Below are 20,347 nucleotides of genomic sequence, written 5' to 3'. Positions count from 1 at the left end.
AAATATGATTTTATATTAAAGACAACCTTATGCCGTCATCATTTTTTACAATTTTCGTTATTAAAACGCAAATGTTTTTCTCATTTTTTGTGGCTTTGAGTGACTGGCTGTCTGACTGGTTGGTTGGTTGTTGTTTAGTGGTTTGATGATTTGTTTGTTTTTTGTATTTTTTATCATTTTTATTTCATGTACAAAATTTTTCAACAGCTGTTGCTATACATTCAAATCCTATTTCTAATTTTAAGTCCTTTTTTATTTCAAACACCCCTTCTCCCGAGAAAATGAAACAGAATCCTTATTAAGTTTTTCTTTTTTTTATTTCGTTGGTTTCACTTCTCATTTGTGTTTAGTGTCACACGCAATTATAGGAATTTCGAAATTTGTTAACAAATAATAAAAAGCAATAAAAAATAAAATTTTTTAAAAAGTAAAAAAAAAATGTAAAATCGTTAAACAAGCTGCGGGAAAAATCCATGTTAAGCGGATCATGTTTACAAAACTTCAACAAGAGTATGCCATTTTTAAAAAGTAAAACTAAGTGGAAAAAACAACATCCGTAAAACAAACAATCAGCCAACCAAACCCGACCATGATTTTTTCCTTTCCGTTTTTATGTTTGTATTGAAATAAACATAATTTTAGCCAAATATTCAAAAGGTATTTTGTAGGTTAAATTTATTTATTTAACATGGGCTACAAAGTACAATTATTTTGTTTTTCATATTGTGTATTGTTTATTTTTCAAAATACTTTTTATATTTTATTTTCATTGCTAAGTGGTGGGAGTACTTGTTCAAGTGCGTGTTGTACTTTTTTAATTTGAGCCAAATCAGCTCATATTTTTGTTTGAAAATATTTCAAGGATACTTAATTTATGAAAAGGTTGTTGTATTTTTGCATATAAACATTTTTGATGATGTAAAAACATTGTGATTTAATTTAAACAAATTTGAAAGAAAAGTAAATAATACTGAACTATGACTGAACTAGAACTGAACTAGAACTAAACTAGAACTGAACTAGAACTGAACTAGAACTGAACTAGAACTGAACTAGAACTGAACTAGAACTGAACTAGAACTGAACTAGAACTGAACTAGAACTGAACTAGAACTGAACTAGAACTGAACTAGAACTGAACTAGAACTGAACTAGAACTGAACTAGAACTGAACTAGAACTGAACTAGAACTGAACTAGAACTGAACTAGAACTGAACTAGAACTAAACTAATAATGAGCGGAGTATAAAACAGTTTAACAGTTTAATAAAACACTACAATTAAAACAAACAATTTAATAAGTGCATGAATACAAAATTGCACAACCATATGTTGCATTTTCAATGGCAGTGCAACCGCCACTACATTTTTAAAAATAATAACGGAAAAAATTCAACAATATAAACTTAAACTCACCTATTTTGTTTGGTGGGTGGTGTGGCATACGGAACACCCAAAAACACTTCAACCGAACGTAAAAACCGATAATTATCTAGTGGCAGTATTAGACCATGCAAACGACCGTAGCGTGTCTGAACGATACGATGACCGAGACGTAGATTTTTATAAATGTCCGATTTGGAGGCTTGTATATTAAGAGCGGGTGATGATTGAATGATGGCGGAAAGACAAAATATTAGTAGGGTGGCGGTTAGAGAATGCCAGCGATGTTGATGGCGCCACCACCACATTGGCTTTAAGCGAGAACGACAATTTGTTGTTAAAGTTTCAGCTGCTGGTATGGGTGGTGTTGTTGTTGTAGTAGTTGCTGTTGTTATATTTATTCTAGTGTAGAGAAGTTCTGTTGCTGAATTTAAAGTACTAGCTAGCGTGGTGGTAGCTGTTGCTATAGTTGTTGTTAGAGCAGCAGTTGCTGCCGTTGACAGTGATTTTTTGCATGTTTTTAATGATTTTATTTTTGTAGTTGTTGTGTGTGTTGTTGGTAGTGTTTTGCAGTCTTTAGTTGTTATTGTTTTTGTGCTGTTTAGTTTCAGCAGTTGTTGTTTTTCGTGTTTTGTTGTTGTTGCTGCTGCCGTTGTCAAGCAATTGCAGTTTGTCAGCCGCATAATGTTGGTTTATTGAAGTTTTATATAAATTTATTTTTTTTTTCCAATATTATTGTTGCTTTTGTTATTTTAACAACGTTTTTGTTTGTGTTTTATTACTATTTTCCTATGCATTTGTTGTTACAGTTTAACATTTTATTTTTGTTTTATTTTTTTCCGTCCGTTTGTCGTATTAGACTCTGCCTGCAAATGTTTAAGTTTTTAGCAACAACACATTGGTTTTTTCCCATCGATTTTGATTTTCGTTTTTTCTTTTTTGCAATTTTCTATGTTTGTTTTTTTTTGTAGGTTTGGCTTGTTATGGCATAAATTTTTAGTTAGAATTTTTTGTTATTGTTGCTGATACTGCTGTTGTTATTCTGCGGTATTCATACTTTTATAGTTATCGTTTTCAAAGCCAATATTTATTGTTAAAGCAAAATGTTTGGGAAATTTCATTGTTTTTTGCTAGTTGCTTGTGTTGTTGATGTTGTATATTCGATTTTTTGTTCGTTGCAGTTCTCTGTTTAAATAGTTTAATACAAATTTTAGTATTTCAATTTAGTTTTGGCAATTTTCTCATCATTTCATAACGTTTTCTGTTTTTGAGACTTTTTCCTTTTATTTTAAAAATTGTTTTGTTATATTTATGGAAAATTATCTGCAAATAAAAGAACAAATAGAAATGTTTGATTAAAATCAACATAAAAATAGAAAAGTAAAAAATTATGCTTTAAGTATACCTGAACGTATACGTTATATTTATTAGGGTAATAATTACAAATAAATCATACGTCTTTGAAGTCTCTTAAAAGTATGCTTTAGAAAGTTAATACTCATTAATTTATCTAAGACGAATGAGTATTGAGTATTAGCAAAATATCAACCACAAGCCATCGTTTGTTTTTTTTTAATATTTTTCTCTCTTTCTTTACAAAAAAGTGCGACATAAATCTTATTAAATTTTTTAATGATTTTCCCTGTATAAAAGCAGTCTGTTTTAAATTTTATTTTTTGCATTTTTTTCCTTTATCTTTTGTTCTATAATTTTCTTTTAATTGCATTTGTTTACTTAAGTATTAGTCCAAAACCTTGTCATTTGTTAATTACACATGATTTGTTGTGGAAAAAAAAAACTATTTATTTCACATTGTTTTCTCTAACTTCTCAAACCCAGTTAGTTTAGCTATGTTATGTATACAATTTTCCTAAATGTTAGTGACTCCCACAATTTGTTGGCAAGAAATAAAAAGTAAGAAAAAAACTATGATTCAATTTTAAAACTACGGTAATCACTACAAATTTGCGGTAACACATGTTACAAATGTTTTTCAAAAATTACTGTAAATTATGATAAGGTAACAAAAAAGGTTTTTTTCTGCTTTTTACTCATTTACTGTTTCAATTTTTATTACTACTGTCACTACTGTCAAATTATTTCTAATAAGAAATAAATTGGATGTATTTTGCAGTTGACGCTCTGAACAGGTGATGAAAATGTTTAACCGTTTGAGTAATTGTTGTGTGGAATAATTAACTTATTGAATTTTTTGTAATAAAGTTTATTTTAAGTTCCTTGCTTATTTCAACCTCAGAGACGCACTTCTCTCTTTGGTCTTCCCATATTGTAATAAGTTACACTTTTAAACCCTTAAAAACGTTAAAAGGCATTCTAGCGATTATTCCAAAAAAACCGTTAAGCTGTTTATGGAATTAATATATGATCTACTCGGTCTAACAACTAAGACTATGCAGTATATGTGCCATAAACTTACCCTTTAAAAAAAGAAGTTTTATAAATATAATTTGCCTAAAATCTTCATACAATTTTTCATTCAGCCGAAAGTTTACAATATGAAATGTATAATTACTTATGTAAGTAGAGTAAATTTTACTTAAATCTTGAAAAAACCCCTTTTTCTGAGGCATGTCATTAATTGTAACATTATCTTATTTTACACAAAAAAAAAAAAAAAACAAAAAACACATTCTCCACTTAAGTAGTCAATTATGAAAAACTAAAACACTTAAGATTTATTAATAACTACTTAACACCAACTTCACGCCCTTTCTACAACGCCAAACGCATTTACTGTTGCCGCTTGATTTACAGTTTAACATAAATCTACTTAATTTAACGACTCTAACACAATGACCGAATAGCAAAACAACAAAATAGTAAAACTTTAAAAAGGGTGTATAAGTAAGAATAGTTTATGGAACAAACAATTTATGCAATTCTTTTTTCAAGTTTTTGCAAATCTTTATTTCTTTTGGTTTAAATCTTTTTTTATTTAGTTATTTTTTTGTAGTTAGATATTATAAAAAATGTAACATAATCGCACATTAACCTAAAACGGTACTTAAAATATCGAAACAAAAGCCGTTCGTAATCTGTAAAACTGCAATTACAGCGCCCCTAAAATACATAATACTTTAAATAGAAAACGAGAGAGAGAGAGAGATAGAGCTAGAGATGGACAGACAACTATGTTTTCCCTTATTTCTTGTATTAGTTACATATTTATATAGCAAAGATAGTAGATTGTAAAAGTCTTGTAAAGTTTGTCAGTGCTTTTTTTTTCCTTCTTTTACGCCACGTTAGCAACAATTGCTTTTAGTATTTTACATGGAGCATTATATGAAGTGTAGTGCAGTAAAGTGAAGTTGCTAGTTTTTGTTGTATTGTTTATACTAGTGGAGTTTGTTGCTGTTGTTTTTTTTTTTGTATATTCCTTTTCTTGTTTATTCTTTTTGTACTTGCTGCATTTTATTTATAAGTCTTAACAATAAAACTGCAAGTTTTTGTTTAGTATTTTTTTTTTCTGCTGTATTGCTCTCTTGTTGTAGTTGTTTAATGCGCACAATTTCCCTCCAATGTATTGTATCTGTGTATGCGATAAGCGTTTTTACTTTTTTTTCAAAAAAATACAGACTTCAATTTTGTATTTTGTACATGTATAGCTATTTATTAGACTCTGTGTTGCAACAGCAGTATAAAAATTGTATACGAAAATTAGTCTTTTGGACCCGTTTCGAAATATTTGGCAGACATTGGCAATATTCTTCTGAAATGTTGCGTATTGCAAATAAAAAAAAATTTTAAAATAACGCTTTTGCTCAGATGGGTCTAATTAGTTGAATCGAACGACCTATATCTTTGTCATTAGTCCTACGTTATATTGTTGCAAAAACAACTTTTCCTAGAAAATAAAATTCATTCAAATATTACAAAAAATACATAATGATAATTTGTATCCACTTGACCATTTCAAACAAGTATGAAACTATAAACCATATAATACCCTACACCAGTTATGAATATTAAATGTGATTTATTCTTTATAATAATTCATTGCTACAATACTTTTAAGCAAATTTATGGATGAAAATTGAATTTTCTGAAAGAGACTTTTATATGTAGGGCTAGAGGGAAGTATGGACCAAGCCCGATAAAGTTTTGTGAATATATTTATATAATATTTATTTGTGCTAAATATCATCGCGATATTTGTGTTTATAAGTAATTTTGAACATTCAAGTAATTTTCTGAAGGGGACTTTGTATGGGTGCTAGGGTTAAATTGGTATACTTTATATAAGACGTATATTTTTGTATGTTACAAACATAAGCACAAACTCAATATAAGCTCCCCACTTAAGTGGTGTTGGGTATCAAAATATATCGGTCTTGTTGATTGCTTTTTAACCAGTAGTCAAGGTGAGAATTGAAAACAATAGCTCCGGTTTGCCAGGGAAGTAGGAGGCTACTAGTTAGTTAGTTAGTATATACTATTTTCTGCTTCTTTCGCTTCTCTTCTCTTCTGATAGCAACTAGTTCGGTAATTACTTAAAAAGCTGTTTATTTTTTGTCTATATATTTTTTCATCCACTGCTTACAGAGTCAATAAACATTAGCCATATTAAAAGCAAAATTCTTTTATTTATTTTATTTTTTGTTCTATATTCTAAAAAAAGTTTTATTGTTTTCTTAAGTAAATATTAAAACGCATTTTCTTAACACTAACTATTGTTTTTTTTTCTGTTGATATCGTACTTTTTTTATTGCAGCAAATGCAATACAAACACACATCCTTTATAATATCCTTCCTACTGCAACTGTGTCTATGTAGCACGAATAGAAAACTAATTTAAAATGCATTTAGTTTCTAAGCATAATATAAGTACATGCATGTGTATTTGTTTGTTTATTTTGCTTTATATGGGTATGATTAAGAAGAAGAAATAGAAAGAAAGTACGTGTGAATAGAAAAATATAAAAAATACATACAAATATGTACATATTTAACTGTATATAAAATATATACTCGTGTATTTTCAAAAATCTACTGGAGCCCAGTAGTTCAACAAGGGATCAAAAAGACATTTTTGGTTTGTGTTTTTCCAAAATTTGGAACAAAAAATATTTTTCGACAATTTAAATAGTTATTTTAGTCTTTATTTGCTACAAAAGTACTACAGGGTATATTTGTTTAATTTGTGTATGTGCATTAGTTATATTTAATTTACATATACTTTCTTCATTCTTAAAACTATGCACTCAACTTTATAAATATATTTCTTAAATGCACATTACTGCCTTCACTCACATACACACGTTTTGTATTTGAGTTGGTGGAGAATAAACAATAAATTGTTTTTTGTTTTTTTTTACTATGTTTTATATAAATATATGAATAAAACTTTTTTCGTTCACTACATTTTTTTTTGTTAATGCAGCTTGTTTTTTTTTTTTGTATTTCGTAAAAGTTTATTGTACGCATTTGTTTGTTTACTTGTTAGTTGTTTATCTTTTTTTTAGAATTATTTTTATATCTTCTATTTTTAAGTATGCGTGCTGTCACACACTTTATTTTCAAAGAGTAGGTTAGTGGTTAAGCTACAGTTGTATGTAGCGAATGTAAAATGTTAAAAAATTTCAAAAACTTAGCATTCAATTCTATAGTGAATAATGGAAAGTTTTTTAAATATGTCTTATTGCGTTATCTCGCTATCAGTGGCTACTTTTTTTTAAATGAAATTACTAAAAATTACTTTTTTCATATGGGTCCTATTGTGCTATTTGCAAAGAAACCTTATAATTAAATGCAATTTTCTAAAGTTTCTGAGGGACAAAAGTTCAGACAGAGAGACAAATAGACGCATACATTCTATAGCAATCAAAGTAAATGAAATGAATGTTTTTGAAAATGTTGAGCTTTCAAAATCCTCTAACACTATGCGAATAGACAGACTAATAGCTAGACTGACATACAATCTTAGGAAAACTATAGAACTATTTTTAATTTTTTTTTTAAATAAATTTCTTTAAAATATAAAACGAATAAATAAATTTTCTTGAGTAATAATAATAATAATAATAATATGATTTTTTTCACTATAATGTACTTAATTTTAATCAAAAAGTAAATTTTAGTAAGAACAATTAATTTTAATTGAAATTTTACAACAAAACATAATGAAATTCCTTTAATTTATTTTATTAAAACAATAATTAAAATAGTAAAAGTTATCTAAAAATCAAAATTCTATCAAACTTTAATTAAATATGAAATTCTAGTTTTGTCTAAAGTCGAAAATTGTTTTTTCCAATTTTTTTTCCATTTTTTCAATTTATTTCTATAAAGATAAATAATACAAGATTTGCTTTCAATAAATACAATTTTCTTTATGATTTATTTTCCATTATTTAGTTTTAATTAAAACATTGCATACTTCAAGGAAAAATTAATAGGAAAATAAATTGATTATAATTGAAATTTCCAACAAAACATCATTAGTAAAGATTATCACAGATTATGAAAAATAAATATTTATTAATTAATTGAACATTGTTCACCACCTTGAATTTAAGATAAAATCTCTTCAAGTGTTTAAATACTTTCAAGATTAAATTAAATATACTTTTAGGGATATTTTATTATAAGAATTTATTTTATTATATAAAGAGAGGGTCTATTTTATTCGTTTTAGATTTAAGTGTTTTTAATATAGTTTTTTTTTTGTTTCTAAATACTATTAAAAATATTATTTTTATTGTAAAAGAAATTGTGTTCTTTGCCTGCATGTATGCAGTATATGTATATGAGTGAATATTTTTAAGATTTTATTTATACATATGTACATATATTTAAAAAAATTCTTTGTATGTGTGTATATGTAAGTGTTTGTTTGCTTAAGTGTTTATTTTATATTGTAGCAATTTAATATTCGTGTTTTCTGTGTTTGCATTTGGATTTATGCCCAAAAAAAAAAAAAATCTCTTAAAACATGAGGAAAACTTGAGCAGACGTTTTGTCTGCATTTTTCTAAAAACAATTTGTTGTAGTTGTTGGAGCCTTTAGTGTAGCAGTGTTTTGAAAATAAAAATCTGTTCTTTAGTTAAAATGGCTTTATTCTGTTTTATACGACAATATACATATATTTTTCCTATATATTGTGAAAGAATTTTTTTGTAGTAGTTTTAGTGAGTGGTTTTATATGTGTATAAATGATTGTAATATTTATTTATGGCATAGTTTTATAATGTTCGTTTTATTTTTAACACAATTTTTTTCTTATACAGATTTTTCTATTTGCAATTTAATTTTTTTGTTTATACCAAAAGTATAGCATATTTTCAGGAGATTTAAATAAATACTTTAAACAAAATTTTATATATAGTTTTATAATTTTAAATAATGTTTTATTTTTTTCTGAAGACAAAAGACAAAATTAAAGTAAATAAATTAAATGTCTAAAATACATAAAACACATAACATATAGAAGCTATAAACGTTTTTGCATCTGAAATGCTTCCAACCGGGGGCATGTTACCTTGCCGAGATCTTCGCCTTGGTGTTATTGCAATCCCGGGGTATAAAAAGGTGGCTAATACCTCCTGTCAGGACTGAAAAATAGGTTACAGTTTCTGCTTGGCTTAGTCCTGGCATAGATTGCCAGAGATCAGACCAGAGCACTGCATAATCTGGTACTACGGGTGGCCAGTTGCCCGCAGGACTATGTCCTAACTGGTCAGTTGGTTGAGGTTGCTTCGGGATCCACGTAGTGGCTGTGGTTTAAACCCAAATTCGCGGGAAGAGTAAGTGGCGGTTAAAAGACTGATGCATGATAATAGTCAATATTTCATGATAAGTTGAGTGAGTTGGTATTAATTGTATGAGTTGTATATAGTACGGGATGAATATGAGGTTCGGCGGGCCTTACCCCACCCATCTACGTAATGAATGTGTCTTATGTTTTTTTCTTATGAATGTGTCGTATGAATGAGATGTGTGCTGGGTTGAATGATGATGGATGAAAGGTATCATATACATGTGATACCATTTAATTTTCCTTCCTTGTTCAGATATGTTCAGAGTTTACTTTGTTCATATCAGAATTACCACAGTGTGTCCCTGTGAGTAAGAACAATGTCTACGGCTTATTGATGGATCGTACTTCGGTCCGCCGGCTACGTCTCTAGGTGCTGTTGCCGAATCAACAGAGGCCATCCAATGGTCAGAGATTAGATAGCTCGAGTACTCTAGTAAAGTACTAAGCATGGACCGGTCGAAGCCAATGTACAAATATTGCTACGTGAGTTCTTCATTGAAGAACAAAGGGGCGATGGTAAACCGTTCTCAAGTCTACCCAGTGGATAAAAAAGACTACCGTGAGATAAGGCCTTCAAGACAGGTGCTCACGTTAAAACTCTCGAAAGACATCTGAAAGGTTATTGCTTCTATTGACATCACCATGTTATAATAATGACTTTAATAACCCCACTGCGATCTCTTACCTGGTAATACAAGTTTTTGCTGGATATCATTATAAATATTGATATATTTGATATTTTAAACATAAACTGTGATTACCCCTACTGTATGTGTGTGTGTGAATATGATTTTTTTTTATATTCATCATTTTAATTATGTTTATATTATTATTAAAATTTCCAAAAAGGTTGTTATGTTTGTTTTCTTTTCTTTCTTTCATTCTTTTTGATCTCTTTCTCTCTTTCTATACATTATAAATATGATGACTCTTTAATTTTAATTCTAAAATTAAAATAAGTAAAACCTTGCTAAAGTAGATTATTTCAGCAGAAAAACACACAAGAACTCTTAATACAACAAATATTTATATTGTTGGTAAATCCTTGTTGAATTAAGCATTCAGCTACTGCCGCTTCTCTTTATCATAATGACGATGATGATGATTATAATAATAAAAATAATAATGATGATGTTGACAAAAAAAATGGCATTGAGTTAATTTCTTCTTATATTTTTTTCTCTTCGTTATTTTGTATTTTATTATTTATAGACTTTTTCCGTCAATTTCCACTACATACACATGTATATGTAAAGAAAAACGTGTTATGTAGCAGGTATTTCTTTTTTCTAGCCTTTCCACAATACATACATACAAACATATTTGGTTGAAATTGTCATCATCAGCCTCATAGTCATTTTGCAAACAGCAACATCAGTATTATAATAATTTATTTAGTATTTTATAAGGACCATGAAAATGACGATGATCATAATGATGTTGATGATTTTTATTATTATGATGTTGCTGTGATGTCGTTGTTGTTTTTGTTTATTATAATAATTTTCTTTACCTTTATATTGTCCCGTTTGCTGTGTCATTAATATCGAAATTAAATTGTTCCTGTCGTTGTTGTTGTACTTGTTTCTGCAAGTCCTTAACACACATACCAGAGATTTATTTTTATGCAGACACTTTTAATCGAAAACATGAACGAAAAACCGAGAGGAAAAGAGCGAAAATGAGCTTAAAATCAATAAAACATAAACATTCAGTTTTATAAATTGACACTCAACATTTAATGTCCTTAAAATTTTCATATTTTTTTGTCGTCGTTTACTCTCATCATTTGAACCTGCTGTATGATGTGTTCAAAGAGGAATTGTTGGTTGGCTTTTGTAGTGCAGTCAGTAATGAATGAATGCATGTTTAAAGCAGGCATGTGCATGCATTTTTGACATTGAATGCATGAAAAGATTCAACAAGCATGTATTTTCACATTCACAATTACTATTAAATACAATGAGTAACGACTAAAGATGTATGAAATTTTATATTATTTTGCAGAACTAAAAATAATTATGTTTAACGAGGAGTATAAAAAAGGATAAATTCTTGTTTTGTAGGTATACAAAAACTTAACGATAAATTTTTTAAATTATAGGGAATATATTAAAAGAGAAAAATGTTCCTTTTAAAGATAAAAAATCTATAAATTTAATGAAATTTTGTTACACATTATCTACTTATACGTAATATTTAAATCATAAATTTTGAAGAAATGGAAAATGAAAATTCTAACAAAGTAGTTTTATTTAAGCAATGATAAATATTGATGGCAACTCACCAAAAGTTGAATAAAATGCCACAAAATAATTTTGATGGAATTCCCATATTCCATTTGTTTTCAAAACTTGTATAAAGTATAAATTATAAAGTATAAAATATAAAGTATAAAGTATAAAGTATAAAGTATAAAGTATAAAGTATAAAGTATAAAGTATAAAGTATAAAGTATAAAGTATAAAGTATAAAGTATAAAGTATAAAGTATAAAGTATAAAGTATAAAGTATAAAGTATAAAGTATAAAGTATAAAGTATAAAGTATAAAGTATAAAGTATAAAGTATAAAGTATAAAGTATAAAGTATAAAGTATAAAGTATAAAGTATAAAGTATAAACTGGATGTATTTTCCTTTTTACAAAAAAATCACTTAGCAGAAGTATTGCAATTTCCTCTCAAGTGCGGCTATTTTTAATAAAAAATTTGAATAAAAACATACTTTGATTTGTTTCCAAAAAAAACTGCTTCCTTCCTTCAGATATATATTAGTTAAAGATTTTCTACAATATTTCCTCTAACTTATACCTTCCTATTCCCCCTTTGAAAAAATCCATATATTTATAAGTAAAAATTTATTTCTATTATCTCTTGCCTCCTACAGCTATATGTGTCAAATACTTAGTTAGAGTTCTTGATCATGTAAGTGGTAAGCACGTATATACATTTACAATATGTACATACATACATATTATCTTATATACATACATTTGTATAAGTATGCATGTCTAATGCAACATAACAAGGACAAATCCTTTTTTATTGCACACTGCCATTTATTTCAATTTTCATTTTTCTATTTCCAGTTTATTTCTTTTTATTGTAAATTTTGTTTTTTTTTTATTTTTTGTGTATTCAGTTATTGTTGTTGTTTTCGTTGTTGTTTTCGTTGTCGTTTTCACTGTAGTAGTTGCGTTTTATTGCCACAGCAAAAATATTTCATCTAATCTATTGCATTCATTCATATATTCATTGCTTATATTTCCTCTTATATTCTGCAGTTGTGATTATTGCTGTTACAATTGTTGGCTTGCCGCCTATGCTGAAGTCTCCTTCTCATCCTCTACTGTATTACGAAATATTTAAATATTTTACAATGACTACAATAACTGCGACAACTACTGCAGCGTTAGAATGTATAAAAAAACCCAGCAGGAAATGAAAAAATATACTTAGATTTACATATAAAAAACACTAGAGTTCTCATAATATTTAGAACATTGTGTTATATAGGCAATAATATATGAATGTATATCTATTTAAGTAACATTTATATGTTTATTGTTGTATGTTATATAATTTTACATAACAATTTTTTTTAAAATATTTATAATACAATAACCATGTTTTTTTGTTTAGATACAAGTAGTTTAATTAACATTTATTTCAAGGGAATTAACATAACTATATGAAAAAAATCAAGGATAAACGTCTGTTGTTGTAGAATTTTTAAATAAAGGGCGAAAATCTCTTTTGAATTTAAAATTTTATTTTTAATAAATTTTAAGCCAACAAAATTTTTTCTTAGAAAATTTTTTTATCACGAATTGTTCAAAGTTTCTCTTTAGTAAAATTTTTGAAACGGTATCGATTAAACTTTCTCTTCAATAAAATTCTCGATCCGAGATCGATAAAATTTCTAAACGATTGGTATCTCTTTTCTCTTTAGTAAAATGTCTATGCGTTATCGATAAGATTTTCACTTTAGTGAAATTTTTGAAGAGGATTTGATTAAATTTTCTTTTTAACGAAATTTTCGATCCAAAATCGATAAATTTTTTCTTAAATAAGATTTTTAATTTATGATCGATCAAATTTTTAATTCTAGATCCAAAAAATTTTCTATTTTGCAAAATTTTCTTTTTCGTAAAATTTTTGATCACGGAATGATCAATTAGTATTTATTTTAAAAATAGTATTTATTTTAATTTAAAAAAAAAGAATTTTCGATCCGAGATCGATAAAATTTTCTCTTTAGAGATATTTTTTAAGCAGAATTGATCAAATTTTTTCTTTAACGAAATTCTCGGTCAATTTTCCCATTAATAAGATTTTTAATCCGTAATCGAATAAAATTTTAAATCAGCGATCGATCAAATTTTCTATCAGAGAGCGATTAAATTTTCTCTTTAGCAAAATATTTTTTCCTTGATCTATTAAATTTGCTCTATAGTAAAATTTTTGATCCATAATCGTTCAGATTACCTTTTAAGAAAATTTTTGATCACGGAATGATCAATTAGTATTTTTTTTTAGTAAAATTTTTGATTCATATTCGATCAAATTTTCTCTTTAGTAAAATTTTCGATCCGAAGAAATCGATCAGATTGTCTTTTTTGTAAAATGTTATATTCAAAATCTCTTTAAGAAAATTCCTGTAAGTAATTTCTTTAGTTCATTTTACTAAAAGAAATTTTTGCTATTTTTTTAAAATTTTCTTTTAAATGTTCCCTCGTTAATGCAGTGGTTGTGCTATAACCATCATTGCTTGTGACTTTAAAATATTTGCCATTATTCTCACTTTAAACAGATTTTACCGTCAGTTGTGGGAATTTTTCCTATTTATTGGTTCTTTATTATACAAATGGGTGAGCTGGTATATGTCTTCTTATACATATATTTACATATTCTATATATTTATTTTTATTCCAACTTTCTTTTTTTTTAAAAAAAAAACATTTTATATTTTTAAGTAAAAGAAATTGAAGAAGAAAAAAGACTTTTTAACACAGCATTATAGCTGTTGATGTTGTTCTTTTTGTGTGATCTTATTTAGTAAAGAAAGAAAGAAAAAAATGGCAAAATATGAAAATTTAAATTTATATTTCCCAAAGTGTTTGTCTAGATTGCCTTGACTTGCTTGGCTAATGTTGGCCTCCTGCCTGTGTTAGAGAGTGTTTTCTTTGTCAGGCAGCCAGTCAGACAGCCAGCGTTTCAGTCTTTGTGTTTTTTCTTTGGCAGCAACAATATTTAAATTTAGAAAGAAAATTGTACTCTACTGTTCGTACACACTCTCTAACTTTTACAACAAAGTACAGTCGTTGTTATCCTGGGGGATTTAGGAGCATTCAAAGTACAAAGAAATATAAAAGAATATAACGGAATAAAGAAATGGTTACAATAATGATGATGGTGGCATTGATGGTAGTAGTAGTAGTGGTGGTGTTGTGGCATTGGCATCTTGAGTGGTTTGCATTAGTATGGCATCCGCATTGTTTTTTGTATCTCTCTGCAGCAATTTGTATTCTTAACTTTGTTGCTGCTCAGCCTTTTTATTTTTTTCTTCTGTTGCCAATGTTTTGTTAAGCATACAAATGCAACCAATTTAGTTTTATTTTCTTACTGCATTTGTTGGTTTTTATATTATAGTGCTCTAAACAGTCTTCCTTCTCTAAATTTTCTCATATAAAATTTCTTTTTAATGTTGTCTGCTTTTTATATCTTTTGTAGCATAAACTAGAGTTTTCTTATTTTTTAGAAACAAGTTTGTTTTCTTTTTTTTTCGGAAATCTTCGAAATTGCCTTAAACTTATGTCTGTGTAGGTTTATTATTGTTTATTTTTGTTTTCAACTGTCAGTCTAATTTTTCATTTTTCTTTTACAGACTTTTTGTGGTTATATAACAGTGTGACATTTTGTTGGCATCTACAAAAAAAAAACCGAAACTCTATACAAAATCTTTCAAATTTACAATAAATACATTTGTTTAATAGCTAAACTTGTGTAAAGTAATATGTAATAGTGATTTTTTAAAACTTCATTTCCAATATTCTTTTAAAAGCAACTAAACTATTTTGATTTCTCCTTATCGTTGTTTTGCTCTTAACTTCTGTTATATTTTAGTTTTTGCATTTCTTTTCTTTAAGTTTTTTTATATTCCCTATAGTTTTCTTTATTTTAAAATGCAAATGTTTCCATATATATATATATATTTAGCTTTATGATGTAGTTTTTTGTTTTACTTTATTTTGCTATTGTTTTCATCTTTAAGTGTAATTTTTGGTTTTTTTATTGTAGCATTCTTTTGGGCGAAAAAAGGAAAAAAAAACTTTTCGTTGTCTGCTTTTAGGTCTTATTTGTATGTTAATGGTGTAATCATGTAGAATTATGTACATAAATGATTTAAAAAATGTAATTTTATTGTTTTGGATTTTTCTGGTGTAACGAAAATGCAAAATAATAGGATAGACAAAGGAGGAGGTAATAAACAAGACTAAGATTTTTAAATATAAAGATTGTGTGGAATAATGAAAACTACTTAAGATTTTGAAAAAAAAAACATTTCGAAATCTTCTACTTAGTTATTTCTTTGATCCTGAGTTGAACAAATTTTTTCTTTAACACATTTTCAATTATGAATCGATAAATTTTTTTCTTTAGCGAAATATTCGATCCTGGATCGATTATATTTTCTCTTTAATAAAAATTTCGATCCTAGATTGATCAAATTTTCTCTTTAGTAAAATGTTCGATCTAGGCCGATCAAATTTGCTTCTTAGTAAAATACGTGATCCTAGATCTATAAAATGTGCACTTTATTAAAATGTTCTATCACGCATCGATAAATTTCTCATCTTGGCAAGATTTTAGATTCTAAATCGATCAATTTTTTTTGCATCATTCTCGATCCTTAAATTATCAAATTTTTACTTTATCTAAATTTCTGATCCTAAAATAAATCAATTTTTTTTAGCATTATTCTCGATCAAATGTTAACTTTAGTAAAATGTTTGATTTTTGTGGTATCGATAAAATTTCCTTTTGACTAGTAAGAATATTTGATCGATCTTACTTCCTTTTAAGTGAAATGTTCGAACATGGATCTGTAAGATTTTCTTTTAAGTAAAATTGTCGATCATTCGTTGATCAATTAGTCGATGAGAAATCTTTGAATGAACTATTCAAGTAGATTTTCGATCACTGCTAAAAATGTTTCTCTTGAGTATAATGTTTGACTAGGAAATACCGATAAATTTGCTCTTTCTAAAATATTTGCTATTTACTTTCATGATTGTATATTTTTTCTACTACTCTTATAAAATTTGTGTTAAATTTAGCATTATATTTATATGATAGTTTAGTCTCAACCTTAAAAGTCTACAATTGCATTTGTGGGCACATTAGACAACCAGCTATTATGTTCATAATAATGATGACTGTGATGAAGCAGATTATGGCGTTTATGGTGACACTGTTACATCCGTATCCGTTTTTCGAAAAAAATATTTCTGACATAATTATATATAAATATTTTAATATAACTTCTCTCCCATTAGTATAGTATTTTAAATTATATTGTTATTTTTAGACTTTTAAAATATATATTTTTTATGTTTGAATTAGTTTGTGGTTTTAATAACATTTGGTAGAAAATGTTTTAAATATTTCCAAAAAATTTACCGCCATTTGTGGCAATTGAAAGAGAGTAATTTAAATATTTCGTATTTAAACAAAATTAAGGCTCTTTTATAAATGTTTTTTTTTAGAAAATGCAAAAAATTGTATAAAACAATTTTATATAAACGATTTGAAAGAAAACATATTGTAATTTGTTGGTACAATCACTCATTAAACGTCTTAACAGAACATTTAAATGCTAAACTTTTCGATCTTGGATCAATAAAATTTAATAACTTTTTCGATTCAGGATCAATAAAATTTTCTCTTTAGAAATACTTTTGACTGCGGATCATCCAACCAATCTAATTATTCGTTTCAATCTAAAAATTAAGAATATGTTTAACTTTTTTTAACTTTTAAACATTTATTAAACACTATAATAAAGTGTTTAAGCATAAAAAGTTGATAAAGTCAGAAAACATTTTTTTTGTAAATCTAGAACAACAAACTAACCCTGAATACACTTTTTAAACATATTGCTAAATCTTTTGTATTTTTTCTTTTAGTTTATAATCTAGCAAATCTAAACGACTTCTTTACATAATACTTAGTAACCCCCCCTTAGGAAAATGATTTGATTTACATAAATTTTACTTAGTTCTACAATATTAATCCACTAATAATCGAATTTTACAAATACTTCTAAAATAACCAAACATAAATGCTTTATAACCAACTAAAATCAAAAATGAAAAAAAAGAACGAGAATAAAAAATGTTCACATTTTGCTAAAAAGAATAAAAAACACGTTGTTGCAAAAATGAAAATTCTGCAATACACATTCTCTAATACAAAATTGTGATTCAAAACATGTACTTTTTTGCTTAAAAAAAAAGTAACGAAAAAAAACCGTAAATCCATTCAAAACTGTAACAATATTTGAATTTGCATTTTGTTTCTTGGAGTGGGAGTGTTTAGGTGTTTGTAGCTTGTAAACCAAACATGAAACAATTTATAAACGAGTAACGAGCAGCAATTTTCTATTCTTCAATTTCATTTTATCTAGACCCCAATGGAACTCGTGCCCGTAAACTTTCATGTATTAAAATTAAACTAACTTTCTTTTAAAAAATAAAATACAATGAAAAATGATAGAGTAAGAGCGAAAGAGAGTAAATTTTTTTTTTCCAAATACTTTCTTTTCTTTTCTTTTTTTGAGGGGGGAAATGTAAGTATTTCATAATCATTTTATGTTGAATGTTTAGTTTATATGATTGTTAGCTATTGCCTTTATATGGAAGCATGCATACTTAGAAGATATAAACTATATATTCCCTACTTCCCTTTCAAGCTTACTTACACACTTAGACACACATAGTAAATTCATCACGTTCCGGCATGCATGTGCGGGGAGTCAGTTTTATGTATTAAAGTTGTGCAAATGCATGAATGAATGTTTGGCAGAGTAAATGTTTTAACTAAAAAATTGTAACTAAAGTAAGCCACGTTAAGAACCCAAATGTACATAAGAATAATCTTCAGTTTTATGCTTAACTTCAGTGAGCTGAACTGAACTGACTGTAGAAAAAAATCTCAACAAAAAGTAATGGAACAGAAGTTAAGAAAAATGCAGGCAACTAAACATACATGCATACATACATATATACCTATGAATCTATTTATATTTAGAATCTTCAGCTATAAGTATAACCTCAACTAACCTTTATGTGAACTTAACACATAGAAATTGTAGGAAAAGAAACTTAAGATTCTAACATATAAAAATGAAAAAAAAAACTGAAATTCAAATTCAAAGTAAATCATGTTCATGCAACATGAAACGTTTGCATGTTACGTTTTTTTATTATTTAATAAATGTATTAGTACCTGTGTGTGTGTTCGAAATCTGATTGAGGGAAAACATGTGTGAATTACATTCGTTTGATTTTGTTCAAAATTTTATCAAATTTATGTCTGAACAAGCAGCACTAATGTACACATACGTACAAACACACATATGTGTATATTTGTTTAGAACCCGTTTGTACCCGCTTCCACTAAAAACGAGTTCTGGGAAAAGTAAATTTTTAGAAACTTTTATTATTTAATGGCATATTGAACACATTGCAAATCTATAGGAATGCAGTAAAACCTAAAATTTAGAAATTATAATTAAAATTTTACTAAAAAAAACGTGATCGATCCAGGATCAAAAAATTTTAGTAAAAATTTTGTTTGATCGATCCGGGATCGAAAACTTTTCTAAAGAGAAATATTAGATCGATATAAGATCAAAAATTTTTCTAAAGAGAAAATTTGATCGATCCAGGTTCGAAAATTTTTTTAAAGAGAAAATTTGATCGAATCAGAAAAATTTTCTAAAGAGAAATTTTCACCGATCCAGGATCGAAAATTTTTTAATGAAAAAATTTGATCGATCCAGGATCGAAAATTTAAAAAAAAAATTGATCAATCCAGGATCGAAATTTTTCTTAAAGAAAAAAAATTTCTCGATCCAGGATCGAACATTTTTTTAAAGAGAAAATTTGATATATCCATGATCGAACAATTTCACTAAATATAAATATGATCGAGCCATCATTGAAAAATTTAACTAAAGAGATAATCCTTGTTCAAATATTTTTCTGAAATAAAATCAAACTAGGATTGAAGAGGAAATTTATATATTTGTATATAATACTTACTTCAAATATGATGCGGTAACAGCCAAAAAGTCTGAAATTAAAAAAAAGTTAATTTCATTATAAGCTGATTTTCAAACCACTTATATTATTTTTGTTCAATAGGAAATTAAATTTAAACGTGAAAAATTCAAAAATCATACACGTTTCATATTCTTCTTTTGCAATTTAATACAAATATAAATTTCTAAATATAACGTTGGCACTGTTGAACACTATTAAAAATTTTCAATAGATTTTTATATAAAATTTCCTCAGCAAGTTCAAAAGTTCATTGAAGTGCACATGTTTGCACTTGTATAAAGAACATGTGAATGCATGCGTGTGCAAGCATTTGTTAGTGTGTGATTGTATGCGTTTAGGGCAGGATGTATGTCACTGTATTAAAGTCATGCAAATAAACAAATTATGGTTTTTGTATTTTCCCAAACGAAGACATGTGTATGTGTATTTAAATTCCTTTTGAATTAAAACATATATCATCATTTTAAGTTTTCTCCTTCTATGTATTTCTATTTCAATTGTTTCTTTTCTTTCGAAAATTCCTTTAGTTCACCACTGTGTTCATGTGTGCGTGACAAATATATCACGTGACTAATGGCACTTGTTCGTTTGTAACTCAGTCACTGCTATTTATGCTTGCAGGCCATTGTTGCATATTCTATATTTTTCCTTTCAGATTTCTTAAGTTCTCAGCTGGGTGCTTACGCTACGCGTGGCAGCCAAATGTTTGTTCTTTTGAATTTGTAATAGATGTTGTGCAGCAGCTAGCTTTAGAAAACTGAAATACATATATTTTTAAATATAGTATTCTATAGTATTTATGGCAGTTTTCTGAGTTTTATGTTTTCTGAAACTAAAGT

The 20,347-nt window shown here is 27.2% G+C and overlaps 1 protein-coding gene across 1 annotated transcript in view; it reads right to left on the bottom strand.

Annotated features, from left to right (window-relative positions):
* Positions 1-20,347, bottom strand: part of LOC111684565 — a 149,021-nt gene that overhangs the window by 92,753 nt on the left and 35,921 nt on the right. The window contains exons 2-3 of the mRNA XM_046948729.1: positions 19,488-19,518; positions 1,417-2,706 (exon numbers count right to left, since the gene is read on the bottom strand). Coding sequence (XP_046804685.1) covers positions 1,417-2,066 — 650 coding nt within the window. The 5' untranslated portion in view covers positions 2,067-2,706; positions 19,488-19,518. The remainder of the gene's footprint in view (positions 1-1,416; positions 2,707-19,487; positions 19,519-20,347) is intronic.

Source organism: Lucilia cuprina, chromosome 4, assembly GCF_022045245.1.
Source record: "Lucilia cuprina isolate Lc7/37 chromosome 4, ASM2204524v1, whole genome shotgun sequence".
Taxonomy (NCBI): domain Eukaryota; kingdom Metazoa; phylum Arthropoda; class Insecta; order Diptera; family Calliphoridae; genus Lucilia; species Lucilia cuprina.
Note: the sequence above shows the minus strand (reverse complement) of the source record. Positions and strands in the feature narration are given on the sequence as shown.